The following is a 14,049-nucleotide window of genomic DNA, read 5'->3' as shown; positions in this document are numbered from 1 at the left end:
AAACCCTATACAAATATACAAGCATGGGCCGATGATTAGATCTGGAATTTTTTATTTTGTGAGTCTCGACAAAAATAGCTTTTGTCGAGCTTCCGTCAAGCTTCAACATTAAATCTTGATATAAGTCTTTCTGTAGAGATTGTTGTCGAGCCTTAATGAACAACTCTTCTTCACTTGTTTCTTGGTTAAATCTTCATGGCTTTAACACTTGACTTGAACTCTTGTTTCTTGAAGTACTAAACTCATCCTACATCTACCCAATTACAAGTGCATTTTGTCAAAGGATTAGTCAATTGCATAAAACTAGTTTTTAACCTGCGCAATGCACATGAATTTTTTATTTTATTTATTTGTTATGTTTTATCTTTACATTCCTTACAAAGCAACTTATATTGCACTTTCAATTTTTTTTTTTTTTGTTACTTTTCATCTTTAAAAGTTTTCCTAAAAAAAAAAGAAAAAAGAGAATAATAATAAATTTGATTTAATCAAATGTATTATACAATGTTTAGAAAGAAAAAGAGGAATCATTTCACATCTCTTGTAAATTTCAAAGACTTATTAAAGTTGCATGGTTTTAATATAGAAATCTAAATGTTCAAAAGTTCTACACATTCATGTTGTCACATTTTTAACCTATAGTACTAACTCATCATCTTTTTTGCAATTGCTATAACAACTATTATTTTGTCTAATTTTTTGTAAAAAATTTCTTTGACTTTCCTTTATTTTGCCTTTATTTCATATTTTTTGGGCAAAATTTCACTTTATTAATGATCAAAGGCATGAAATTTTATTATGACCTTAGAATAAACTCATATAACCGATTGCTCCACAAAAATAAAAGTGGTAATGTCATTTTCGTCTAACGCATACATTAGATAACCTCAATACGATGCTTCATCATGTTAAAAATGACAATCATATACAATGCTGGCAAAAGAATGAAAAAAATAAAATAAAAACAGGAAAAAAAATTTCGTAAAAGAAAACAAACCTGAAAAAGAAAGAAGCTGATGTATTTGATATCACAGTTATAGTAAATCCCTTTTTCCCACGTACACACCACATGTATGAGAAAATGAAAAATAGATCCTTAAATAGGAGCTATTATGAAAAAAATTATCGTATTCAAGAAATTGTCACTCTAATTTTAACCAAAAAGATGAAATGCTTCCAATCGGAGGTATTTTTTTTTTTTTCTCGTCTTCTTTGTTTCTTAAATTTATCATATATATTTTCAACTCTTTTCCTTTCACTTGTGACTCAATTGGCTTGAAATTTCATGAAAACAGATAGCTAAACATACAGATAAACTGCTCATTTACATGATTTTTCTAAAGATAACTCGATTACCCAACCTTTTCATTAATCTTCATAGTTAAAGTCTAATATAAAGAATATTGAAAAATATATATTGTTGCTATAAAGTGTTTTTATATAATTCAAAACATCGTTTATATTATGTACGTGTAATCTAACATACACATATTAGTGCGCTTGAGGTCCAAAATATGTAATTAGTTAACTCATGTTAAACAATATTGACATCTCCTTGTTTAAAATAATGTCTTTTTTTTTTTTTCTCTGGTTTGCCTTTTAGCTATAGTTGCATTTTCTAAACACATTGATTCTAATTCCTTTTCATCTATTTGTTAGTAGAGTAGTAGAGAGTTTCAATAGAACTCATTTGTGTGAGCACTTGAATTTTTCTTTTCCCTCTTTTGTCTCTTCTTTCATTTTTTACTTCAGTGGTTTAGATTGATTTCAGCATTCTCAAATAGCATAGTAGTAGAATTTTAGTTAGACAGTTTACTTAGAGCAAAAATTGTGTCATCACTGAGCTTTTCTTGGAGTTGTGAATTTATTTATTTATTTATTTTATGAAGCAGCTGAAATTTATATGTTTGAGTAAACTAATTTTTTAAGAAATCTTTTAGTAGCAGGACAATAATTTCTACAAAACTGGCTATGCCTGTAACAAATTTATACAATAATAGTTATGTGACTAATACAATAATTTATCCCACATTTTACTTATTAGAAGACAATGAAATACATTAAAATTCTTCTAGGGCATGTTGTATAAGCTAACTGATTGTTAAAATAAACCAATGTTAAACTATAAAACTTTAATTATGGAAACAATATTTCATAACAATTCTAAAATAGCTGTATAGAACAACGTAACATAAAAATTATATACATAAAAAAATCAATAGATAAATATAAGTGGTACAAATGGATAAATATAAGGTTTGTCAAGCAAGATGAGGTTTGGAAAAAAATAGAAATCTATCTATATCTTGTGATAATGATGATGACACAGTAGGTATTGATAAGGGTAATTTCTATCTTCACCTTCTGATCATGATGAAAAAGCAACCACCAACAACCTGTTATGATATAGCAGGTCAGCCTATTATGATATAGCACATTAAGGGAAATAATTAATAAATCAACCAATGAATAAAACATACATGCGGACACATAAACAAAAATAGAACTCTCACTAAAGTGTTTTAACTTCCTTAGACAATGTGGCTCAAGCCATAGCAAACCCTTACATGTAAATTAATGGGGGGAAACCCCAATGACTATGACACTTCACAGCAAAGATTGAATAATTATAAAAATGAAAAATATATTGAATTGAAATTAAGTCAAGTCAATGTCAATATAAGTTTTTTTTTTTTAAACATTTTTTTCACAGCAAATTTAGTAAAGAAAATTGAGTATAACACATACACAACACTGAAATAGTGAAACATGCTGATACATGCTGATCAAAATGTGTAATGTCCATTGAAGCAAAATTAAAAGGGGAAACTAAAAAAGGTCAGTCATGTTGCATACCAAATCTGCATTATCGATGACAGCAACATCTGCCTGTTTCAGTGCAGTCAACTCAAAGACTCCCTTAAAGATCCAAGTGGGAGTTTTAGCAATTACACCACAACATTAACCCATTGACCATTACTATCTCTAGATCATGCTGCAAGCTCCAGTGCTTTATCAATAAAATATGCTATCAGTATAACACCTCACTGGGTAAAAATATATGTTTCAAGACTTCATCAATTAAATCAAGATAGTAATTACCAACCACCGAAAGAAAAGATTTAAAAAAAAAGAAAAGAAAAAAGAAGTCAATCACAATAACAACAAAAAATCTAAAGATTTTCTAAAACAAAACCCAATAACTATTTAGCATCAAATCAACTGTGCCTAAAATTTTTATTGAACCCCATAAACAAAACTATCTGCAACAAACAGCTCATATATCACTGAAAATTCTGAAACCACATTCTACATCAATATAAATTAATTTTTCAGCCAAATAAATTAACCACCAGGCCGACTCTTAGGCCTTTCAAAAACACACACACACACACACACAAACATTAGATCGATACTATCTCCACTACGAAACCCATCCATATCTACAATATTTTCTTACAAAACCTGTAGAATTGGATTTTCTATGAGTGTTTCCTTGACTTCAACAAAAAAAATAGAGAGGAAAAAGGGTTAGGAATTGAAATCCATAAATTGATAGAAAACCTAATTGAAGACATATAATAACTACTCAACTTCAAGCATCTGTTCTATGCCTAGATCAATGACCGCTACAGTTTTAAATCTTATCCATCATATTAGAGACTTGTAGTAGAATTTAACTTGCCTTTTTCTTTATACCTAACATTATAAAGAGAAAACATGACTTAATATGAAAAGAAAACAGAAACTTCGAAAGAGGAAAACTTTTTGATAAAATAGTATTAAAATGACTATAACACGAATCCACCCAAAAATTATGCCCATGACAAACTAAACACGTTACAATTGAACAAATACAGCATAGCCTCCTCTTATAATACTTTGCCACTAAACACCCTTGCGTTTTTCTAAATCCAAATATGTTGCAATGAAGTGCTATATTAATAAACCGAACTGCCTCAGGTGAAATCCTAAGGCCATTGTTGCATGCTTATATGCAAATTGGGTCATGATCTATCAATTGCAGAAAAACCATGTAAACCAACTGACTTGCCACCTCCTCATTACAGTTAAGCTGCAACCGAGGTTTGAGGACTAATGTGCGCATGAGTTTTGACATCTGACATGATTTATATCTATTTATAAAGAAAATTTCAACATTAAAAAATAGCATAAAATAAAAAATGCACAATCCTAAAATAAATCAAAAGGAGTGGGAATAAGCACATCAAATAGTCCAAACAATTAAATTTCCAGTTTTCAAACCCAAGTCAGCACATCCCCAATCAGCATAAAGCAGAATGTAATGTCTAAGATATTAAACATAAATATAGAACTTAGTGGGTAATCATCAAATAGTTTATGACAGTTCATCTATACTATTATCCCAACACATGTACAGGCTTTTAACTTACGTAGATGCAAAAATACCAAGTAATACCAGCTGCTCTTAGAGGCATTTTTTTGTTGTTGATAAGTAATAAAAATATATTAAAAGAAGAGGGGTGTCACCTGAGTATACCGGAGGTATACATCAAGGACAAAAACAAATCAAGTGCATAAAATACAAAAGTCCATGAAACCATGGACTGAAGAAAAAGAATGAAAGCCAAACATTGTAACCCAATCCAGAAGAGACTTAAGGAAGAAGAGTTTAAGATCTGAAACTGATCTCTCTAAATCCTCAAAATGCCAGTTGTTCCTCTCCCTCCAAATGCTCCACATCAAACAATGGGGCACAGCCATCCAAATAGCAGAATTCCGATGCCTCCCAAACTTTCCTTGCCAACAAGCCAACAGCTCCACCATTGTTCTTGACATAACCCATTGAATGCCAAACAAAGTAAACACCATTGACCATAAACCAAAAGCAATAGAGCAATGGATGAGGAGGTGGTCAACCGATTCCCCATTTCTTTTACACATACAACACCAATCCAAAATCAAAATCTACCGCTTCCTAAGATTATCAATAGTCAAGATATTCCCCAAAGCTACAGTCCACACAAAAAAAGTACCTCTAGAGGGGACCTTAGACTTCCAAACAGTCTTCCAAGGGAAGGACTGATCGAAACTTCTTGTCAGCACTTGGTAGTTAGAACGAACAGCAAAACCTTTTCCCATAGCAGGTTTCCAACACATCTTATCGTCCCCAACTCCTTTCAAAGAAGCTCCATAAATTCTAGACATTAAATTGTAGAAGGATTCCAAATCCCAATCTTCCCTGTCTCTTCTAAAAGATAGATCCCAAAAGAGAACACCATTTGGGAACTTCATCAACTTAGCCACCGAGGCCTCCTTATTTCGACTTGAAGAAAAAAGTCTTGGATAGAGCACACACAAAGAAGAGTCCCCACACCAAATATCCTGCCAAAATCTAATAGTAAACCCAACCCCAACCTCAAATTGGATGTGACGAACAAAGGAAGGCCAGCCACACTAATAGACTTCCACAACCTAACACCATGAGGGCCAAGAACGGGAAGAGAGCACCAGCCTCCCCCTTCACAACCATATTTAGTCCCTATCACTCTCCTCCACAAGGCCTGACGCTCATTCCCAAATTTCCATAACCACTTCCCAAACAAGGCTTTATTAAAACTTCTTAGGCTTCTAATAGCTAAACCTCCAAAATGAAGAGGAGTGCAAACCGTGGCCCATTTCACAAGGTGAGTTTTTTTAACATCCCCAATACCACTCCAGAGAAAATTCCGTTGAAGTTGCTCAATACGGTTTGCAACCGCCACCGGGATAGGAAAAAGAGAGAAAATAAGTTGGAAGATTGGACAAAGTACTCTTAATAAGAGTAACTTTACCTCCTTTGGAGAGATACAGTCGTTTCCAACCTGCTAACCCCCTCTCCACCTTCTCAATAATAGGATTCGAAATAGATCTATCTCTGACCTTAGCACCCAATGGAAGACCTAGATACTTCATTGGAAAGGAGCCTTGCTTGCACCCTAGCACATCCACCATATCTACTATATTTGGAACCACACCCACAGGGACCAATTCAAACTTATCCATATTAATTTTCAGCCCAGAAACTGCTTCAAACCAAAACAGCATTAGCTGGAGAAACAGAATCTGACCAAGATCAGCATCACATAAGACCAGGGTATCATCAGCGAAGAGAAGATGGGTCACCTGCAAAGAGTTACCTGTAGGACCCACCCTAAAACCCGACATGAGCCCTTCCCTCACTGCCTTATCCAACATTTTACTAAAAGTATTCATAACAATGACAAACAATAAAGGGGACAATGGATCACCTTGTCTTATACTTCTAGAGCTTTCAAAGAAACCACATGGAGTTCCATTAATGAGAATGGAGAATTTAACAGTAGAGATGCAAAAGAAAACCCATCTTCTCCATTTTTCATGAAAACCACATCGATCCAACATATAAATTAGAAAGTCCCAATTCACATGATCATAAACCTTCTCTACATCCAACTTACACAACACCCCAGGAACTCCGGATTTTAGCCTACTACCCAAGCATTCATTGGCAATAAGAACATAATCTAAAATTTGTCTTCCTTTGACAAAAGCATTTTGAGATTCGTGAACAATATCCCCAAGCACCATTTTTAGCCTGTTAGCTAAAACTTTAGCAATAATTTTGTACACCCCTCCAATTAGACTAATAGACCGAAAATCCCTTACCTCCACTAAATCAGAATTTTTAGGAATTAAAGAGATGAAAGTAGCATTCAGGCTTTTCTCAAACTGAGCATTATCAAAAAAAATACTGAAAAACCTCCAACAGATCAGTTTTGATAATGGCCCAACAAGCCTGAAAAAACGCCATAGGGAATCCATCAGGACCAGGAGCTTTATCACCATCAAAATCCATAACCACTCCAAAAATCTCAGCTTCCTCAAAGGGTCTTTCCAACCAGTCAGCCTTCTCTTCAGAAATCTCCGAAAAATTCAGCACATCCGGATGAGGACAAATGGGCTTATCTTCTGAGTAAAGACTTTTATAGAACTGAACAATACCCTCTTCAATATCTTCCTGATCTGATGTCAACACTCCACCAATATTTAAACTGCCAATACTGTTACTCCTATTAGAATTAGCCATCTAGTGAAAAAATTTCGTATTGCTATCCCCCTCCCTTAACCATAGCACCCTCGATTTTTGTCTCCAACTAATCTCCTCCAACAAAGCAATCCTCTCAATCTCCAAGCGAATTCTCTCTTTATCGTGCTTCTCATCATCAGAGAGAGACACCCTCTCCTCTTTAGGATCCAGGGTGTTAAGATCATTCCATAGCTTAATTCTCTTAACAGTGACATTGCCAAACTCGGACTCATTCCACTTTTCTAAATCTCCCTTTAAAGCTTTCAATTTCATGGCAAACCTGTAACTTGGAGTTCCAACACAATCATACGAATCCCACCAAATTTTCACCTTCTCCACAAAATCATCCACTTGGAGCCACATGTTCTCAAAACGAAAAGGCCTACGACCCTTACAAATAACCCCGCCCTCCAAAGAAATGGGGAAGTGGTCTGATAGAACTTTAACCAACCTACTTTGATGAGTATTTGGATAATTTTCCTCCCATTCTAAAGAAAAGAGGAAGCGATCTATCCTGGAGCCAGCCTGAGAGTTTGACCAAGTGAAACTACCACCCTCCAAAGGGATATCAATTAACCCATTAAGAGAGATGAAATCAGAAAAATTATACATACCCTGAGTGAAGTTCTCTGCCCCCAAATGATCGGAAGGAAAACGAATTGCATTGAAATCGCCACCCACACACCAAGGCAAATTCCACCAACTATAAAGACCCGCTAACTCCTCCCACATCAACCTCTTCTCCCTATCATCATTAGGATCATATACACCAGTGAATGCCCATTCAAAATTATCACCAACATTCCTAAATCTACAAGACACCGAAAAATCACCCACAGCTTCTTCCAACTTCTCCACCACCCTCCTATCCCACATGACCAAAATCCCACCTGATGCGCCTATTGAGCTCAAGTAAACCCAATCAACATGATGACAGCCCCAAATACTTTTAATAAATCCCCTAGTGATAAGCTCCATCTTAGTCTCCTGCAAGCAAATGACATCAGCTCTCCAAATTCTAATAAGGTTCCTAATTTGGAGTCTTTTATCCTTCTCATTCAGCCCCCTCACATTCCAAGAGATTATCTTTAAATTCATCGGGACACAGTCAGAGCCCTTTCCCTATTGGAACCTCTTGCTTTACCAGAAGCAGAATCATGATTAATAGAGCTCACCAAGCTCCTCAACTCCGTTAAACCCTTACCTCTACCCTTTGTTTTCTTACTCAAAGCATTTGCATCAGCCGTTTGTCTAATTTTCTCCTCAACCGCCAAGAGGAAATTAGATGCAAGTTCTTCCAAACCTTCAACTAGGGTCTCCAAAGAAGAGCTAAACTCTTGAAACTTTTTTTGAAACCATGGTGACATACTAGAATGAGTTCTAGGCTGACCATCTTCCAAAAATCTAGATACGTTATCGACTTCTTGGGTCTCAACAGACTTTGATATAGCTAACAGAGTCACATTTACGGGTTCAGGAAAATCCGAACCTTGTTAACCAAATTCGACCATCTCACCACCTTTTGACCAACTCTCAGAATCTACTCCTCCACCCCCACCCCATCCCACTCGGATTGAACCTCTGAAGGCCTCGAAGAAATTCCTGAAATATCCATGGCATTAAGCTCATCCAAAACAAAGCCCTTAAAAAAGCCTGAAGGTTGTCTCTCGATCCTCATAGGCACCACCACTCTCTTCCCATCACCAAGTTCTAGAGCCCACTTGTCCAAGAAGCCCCTTAATATATTTGAGTCCATAACATTATCAAGTAAGAGGTGTTTGATCTGTTGCTGAACCAGTGCATTATCAACAACAGAATTAGACTCTGTAACCACCATACCGGAGCATATATGTGGAGTGGAGACTAAATCAGCATGTGGGTTCTCTATATTTTCAAACATACGTACCTCTTTGACCGGGACTAGTTCCGAAAAAGGGGTGGGGGCTGGATTCAGCACCAGTGGTTCTAGAAAAACAGAACTAACCTTTGGGTTGTGGATTGCAGACTCAGATTTGCCAAAATCAGAGCATGCAACATCATCGGCATCGGAATATGTCACCACCGTGTTCACCGGCACCACCTCGGCAGGGGTATGAGACTTGGGGTCAGCTTGGGAAAGAGAAGAGACACAGCACAAAAGGAAGCACTACTGAAGAACTTCTCACGTGATTCTATTTTAAAGAAGAGGCTGGTTGCTGGGCTTTAGGCTTTTGGAAAGACCCAAACTGGCCCATGAAGCTGCCACGAGGCTTCTAAGTAGGCTTAAAGATGGGCCTGTTCTCTCTAGCAGGGGCTGGCTTTTTAGAAAGAGCTGGCAGACCACTGGGCTTTAAGCCCACTTCCTTGACCTCAGAAAAAATAACACCCCACTTCCCCTCAGACCCACGTTCCACCCGGAAGCAAATATCTAAGGTCAGCTTCCCTTTGATACCATTGGTAACGATGCCATTTATAACTGACGTGACTTCTGCCCCAAACCCGGCAGTTTCTTTTCCAAGAAGATCATTGCTGAGATCACAGAGATTACCACTGGAAATGGGATTTTCAAAATTTGAAATTTCGGAATTATCTCCTTCCCTTTATTCACAACAACATTGTTCCTCTGCCACCCCTCCGACACCACCACAGCAGGAAGCTTGTGGTCACTGTTTCTGATTCCAATGATTCCAAGTTTTTTCTGCCGCCCCTCCTGTACCACCACAGCAGGCTACTTAGGTTCACCGTTTCTAATCCTGGAATTTCCCTACCGGAGAAGGGAATCTTCTAATGTCTTCCTTAGGTGAAGACCAAAACCGCCCCACCCTCTCCCCAATTTTCCTTCCGGTACCACTATGGACCCTCTACATCGTCCATGAATGAGTTCAGAGATAAGCAAAAAATTTCCACGAGCATTGGACCCCAACTGAATAATAAAAATCTTATTTCCTTCCCTAAACATTCTAGAGAACTGCACAGGAGATTGCTTAGAAGCCAACTCTTCCACGTTAAACAACAGCCTCTTGGCACTCTCCTTCCCCAAAGTGACAAAGCGTGAAGAATCTCGACCTTTTTCAAGAATACGTAATGAATAAAAAGTACCACCTTCTTTGACAGAAAAATCAAAAGTTGTGGACTCAACAAAGAAAAACGTGGACCCTCCCATATGAACTTGTTCCCAATTACAAGCTCACTTTACCCAATAGAACTTGGTTAGTCTACAGGTGTTGAAAATTGAGGAACCATAATTTCCAGTATCTAAGACATATTTAGAATAATGGAATTCACAATTCAAAAACATATTGATACATCAAGTAAAATTTAAGGAACCAACATTAGACTACCTAAACTACTTCCGGAAATTTTTTTAAAAACAAATCGGGTAATAAAAAAGATAACAAAAAAACTATACTTGGGTTAGATATTGGAGTGTAGTAGAAGAGGGCAAAGAGTAGAGCAAACATTTTCTTACGACCTCACCCACATTTTCTTACTACATCACCTTTGCCTTGTTTTTCCTCATTTAATTAGCAGTTTTTTCCTGTATCAATATTCATAAGCCAAAAAAAAAAAAAGAAAAAAAAAGAAAAAAAAGAAACTGAAGTTTATATGATATCCCAAAGCATTAATATGGAAACTAAAATAATTCCTTAACTCAACACAAATCAAACAAAACACAACAAAAAATCTATTTGGGTTTCTCATAAATGATCCTAGAAACCAATGCTTATGACCAATCTTCAACCAACAATAATTCCCACAATTGATATTCAAATAAGAAATACATACCCACTTGAAAAAGACAGCCCTTGGCTTCTGCTTAGGGGATTTTGTTGGAAGTTTTTTGGGACTATGTAAAATCAATCAAAAAGGGAAAAAATAGAAGCAAGAGATCCTTAAACTTAATACCTGATCTTGAATCAGTGGTAAAACAAAACTAAATAAATAAATAAATTCAGATAAAAGAGGAGGAGGAGAAGAAACTTACCTAATAGCAAGCGATCTGGTAGAGAAGGAAGCAATTGAATTGTAAGATTTTCCTGTGTATCGTGGGTCTTTATTAGGCTTTCAGTTTGGGGGTAACAGAGACCACTTTCTTTCTTTTTGTTTGATAGGTAAGAAAGAAAATATTATTAAAAAATGAATAGCAGGAAAAATACATAGGGTTCACAATAATGAACAAAGAGTAACAGAGACAACTTGTAGTTGGATACTTTGGTTATACTTTGTAACACTATGATTGATTGACACCCTCTAGTCTAGATGGAAATCAATTTTCTTAGAAAAATTTCAGTATAACCAATCAATGTGGCAAATTATGCACAGGAAAATCATTAAGGAATTATTAGCTTTGCTTGTTTAAAAAAGAATCAACAAAAGACATCTTTCTAGGATCAACATGAGCCACAATCTCTATATTCCTTACATCTCCTCATAACCGGTTCTTCTCTAATAGGCCACAACACATAAACCTTTATCAAAACTAAGTAGTCCATAACAACCAAACCTAAATCAAATTTAATACCAAAATTTTGTTTATAAGAAAATGCCTTTACTATTGTGGTACGTGGTATTACGGTGGTGGGATGCTGCCTGAAGGTGGTTGCTGGCCTAACTATGCTGGCAGCCCTCAGACTTATCTCTCTTTCTTTTCGATGTGCCTTACAGATGTTTTTATTGCTTTGGGGCTTTGCTTGCAAATAGGGTAAAACTTGTATGTAAAAATTGTTGTTGCAGGAAATAAAGTACAGAGAGGGGGGGAGAGAGGGGGAATGTAGAGAAGAAAGAAAGTTCAAGCAATCAAAATCAAGCAAGCCAAATTGAAAATTACAATTTCAAACACAACCTCACTATGAAATTCTACCAGAATTCAAATATCACTTAGTTTAAATAGAAGTAATAAAACTAACCCCAAAAAGTATCATTGTGGAAAACTCTTTTTAACAAATAAATTCAAGCAATGAAAATCAAGCAAATCCATCTTAAAATTACAATTTCAGACACAATTACACAAACCCACTATGAACACATGCTTTTATCAAACCATTTGATTAACAAAATTGCATACAAAAGTAAAGCCAATAAAAAACACCAATAAAGGAAAACCTGAGAAAAAACGAGAGAGAACAGTCTGATATGGTCTGTACTTCTCTACTGTATTCAGCTTCTTGTTCTTCCTGTTTTCAACTTCTTGTTTCCTCTATATTTGGATTTCAGGGTTGTCTTATATGTATTTGTTTTCATCAGTTATCAATAAATAGGAACGAAAATCCAATTCAGATGCAAAGTCTGCAATCTTAGCCCTATTGATCAAATATGGCCAACCTCATTCTACATTACAAAGTGTGTATATACCAACGAAATACAATTTAAAAATAAAATTGACACAATCACTGCGATATATGAACTCTATGGGGAAAAAATCTAATACAGAGAAGTATATACTGGGAAAACTTGATAACAATGCTAGAAAAGAAACATGGGAAACAAAATTATAAACGGAAAAAACGTTTAAACAAAAAGTTTTAAACAGAATAAATAAAATGAAAGCTATATACTCAAAACAAATTAAACCCAAATATCCCAAAGGAAAACCAAATCCAACACAAATAACGAATATTAAAAACCATTCTTAATCCAAATTCCTTATTCAAAACCAAATCTAAAACAAACAACTTAATGTAATCCAATCCCGTCAAAATACCCAGACCTAAATCAGATTTGATCCCAAATTTTTTTAAAAAAATTATAAAAAAAAAAAAAAACCAAAACACCAAAAAACAGAGACTAACCGGTAGAAATGGGTTTGATGATGGCAGAGGCCTGAACTGTCGCTTGACACAGTTGAGGGCAGATTTCTCAGTTTTTTTTTACTCTCTCTCCACTCTCTGTGCCTAATCGACTCATTCTCTCTCTCTGTTTATCAGACTCTCTCTCTCTCTGTTTATCTAACCGTGTTTTCTGTTTTGAACCGTGTTTTGGAGTATATCAGTGTTTTGTTTGAATCATATTAGTGTTTCAGATTTTGTTTATTAAAAAAAATTAAAAATCAAAGAAAGCAAAAAAAGAAAACTCACCCTGTAACAGAGTACTACCAGTTGAGGGAAGCAGGATTTTGAGAGAGAAACACCACCGTAGCCTCCTCTATTCTCTATTTCTCTCCGTGTCCCAAGCTTCTTCGTATACTCATCGCCTCCCTCCATTTCTTTCTCCTTTTCTTTCTGCAGCGTATGTCTGTTTTGGGTTTTTATGTTTTTTTTTTTTTTTTAATAAGCGGGATGGGTTTTTATAAGGCTCTCTCGAAACGTTGCACCATGCGTGTCTTTTATCTTAGAGTTGTATACGTGTCAGCACCTCGTTAAAAGACTTCTGCTTTTATACGTAGTATTAGATTAGATATGTCCCTAACAATCTCTCCCTTTGACAATCCGTGATAAAACCACAACAAAACAAATAATCATGAGAGAAGTTTTAAATCACTAAACTCATAACCACTTGTTGGATTAAAAAACAAATCTAGCCCTAACATAAACTCTTGAAAAACTTTGCGAGAAAAGAGTTCATGGCACGGTAGAATTTCACAACCTGTCTTTCTAAAACACTTAAACAAGACTATCAAGGCATCATATGTGAAACAAAAGTAAAGATTGCGTACATAAAGAAACATGTGTATAAAGATAGAAAATAAACAACACATGTAGAGGTAGGTGAAGAAAAACATACATCATCATCATATATGAAAATGAAGTACAATGTATGTAGTAAAATGGTCACAAAACTGGTATACAAGAGGCAAATGTAAATAAAGAAGAAAAGAAAATACATAAAGTCCTCACTACATCCCTCAAAAAGATATACACCCCTTAACAAAAATGTCATATACTGACTTTCCCCCTAAGTACAAGACTACTCTCAAACCCAAAACTACCCCCCTTCTTGTCATGAATAACAAAGGACAAGTCACTAAAAGGTCGTCATCTAGT

At 35.5% G+C, this 14,049-nt stretch overlaps 1 protein-coding gene across 4 annotated transcripts; it reads right to left on the bottom strand.

Moving 5' to 3' along the window:
* Nucleotides 1-2,098: 2,098 nt before the first annotated feature.
* LOC142607564 (uncharacterized) lies at nucleotides 2,099-13,313 on the bottom strand. 4 transcript variants are annotated; one of them, XR_012839349.1, is made up of 5 exons: nucleotides 13,144-13,313; nucleotides 12,859-13,027; nucleotides 11,055-11,106; nucleotides 2,857-3,010; nucleotides 2,099-2,396 (listed from the first exon to the last, which is right to left on the bottom strand). XR_012839349.1 is itself a non-coding variant. In XM_075779098.1 (2 exons), exon 1 carries the CDS (start codon nucleotides 8,186-8,188, stop codon nucleotides 7,091-7,093), a length of 1,098 nt encoding a protein of 365 aa, XP_075635213.1. In that variant the 5' UTR covers nucleotides 8,189-11,045; the 3' UTR covers nucleotides 2,099-2,396; nucleotides 2,857-7,090. The 4 variants fall into 4 exon arrangements, 1 of the variants encoding a protein (XP_075635213.1); XR_012839347.1 differs by lacking the exon at nucleotides 12,859-13,027 and having other exon boundaries at nucleotides 11,055-11,166; XR_012839348.1 differs by lacking the exon at nucleotides 12,859-13,027.
* Between the last annotated feature and the right edge of the window lie 736 nt (nucleotides 13,314-14,049).

This window comes from Castanea sativa, chromosome 8 (genome assembly GCF_040712315.1).
Source record: "Castanea sativa cultivar Marrone di Chiusa Pesio chromosome 8, ASM4071231v1".
Taxonomy (NCBI): domain Eukaryota; kingdom Viridiplantae; phylum Streptophyta; class Magnoliopsida; order Fagales; family Fagaceae; genus Castanea; species Castanea sativa.
This window is presented reverse-complemented; position numbering and strand designations above follow the sequence as displayed.

Bases quoted from the DNA above. Each gene is read 5' to 3' on its own strand.
- LOC142607564 (XM_075779098.1), bottom strand. From the start codon at position 8,188: ATGAATTTAAAGATAATCTCTTGGAATGTGAGGGGGCTGAATGAGAAG.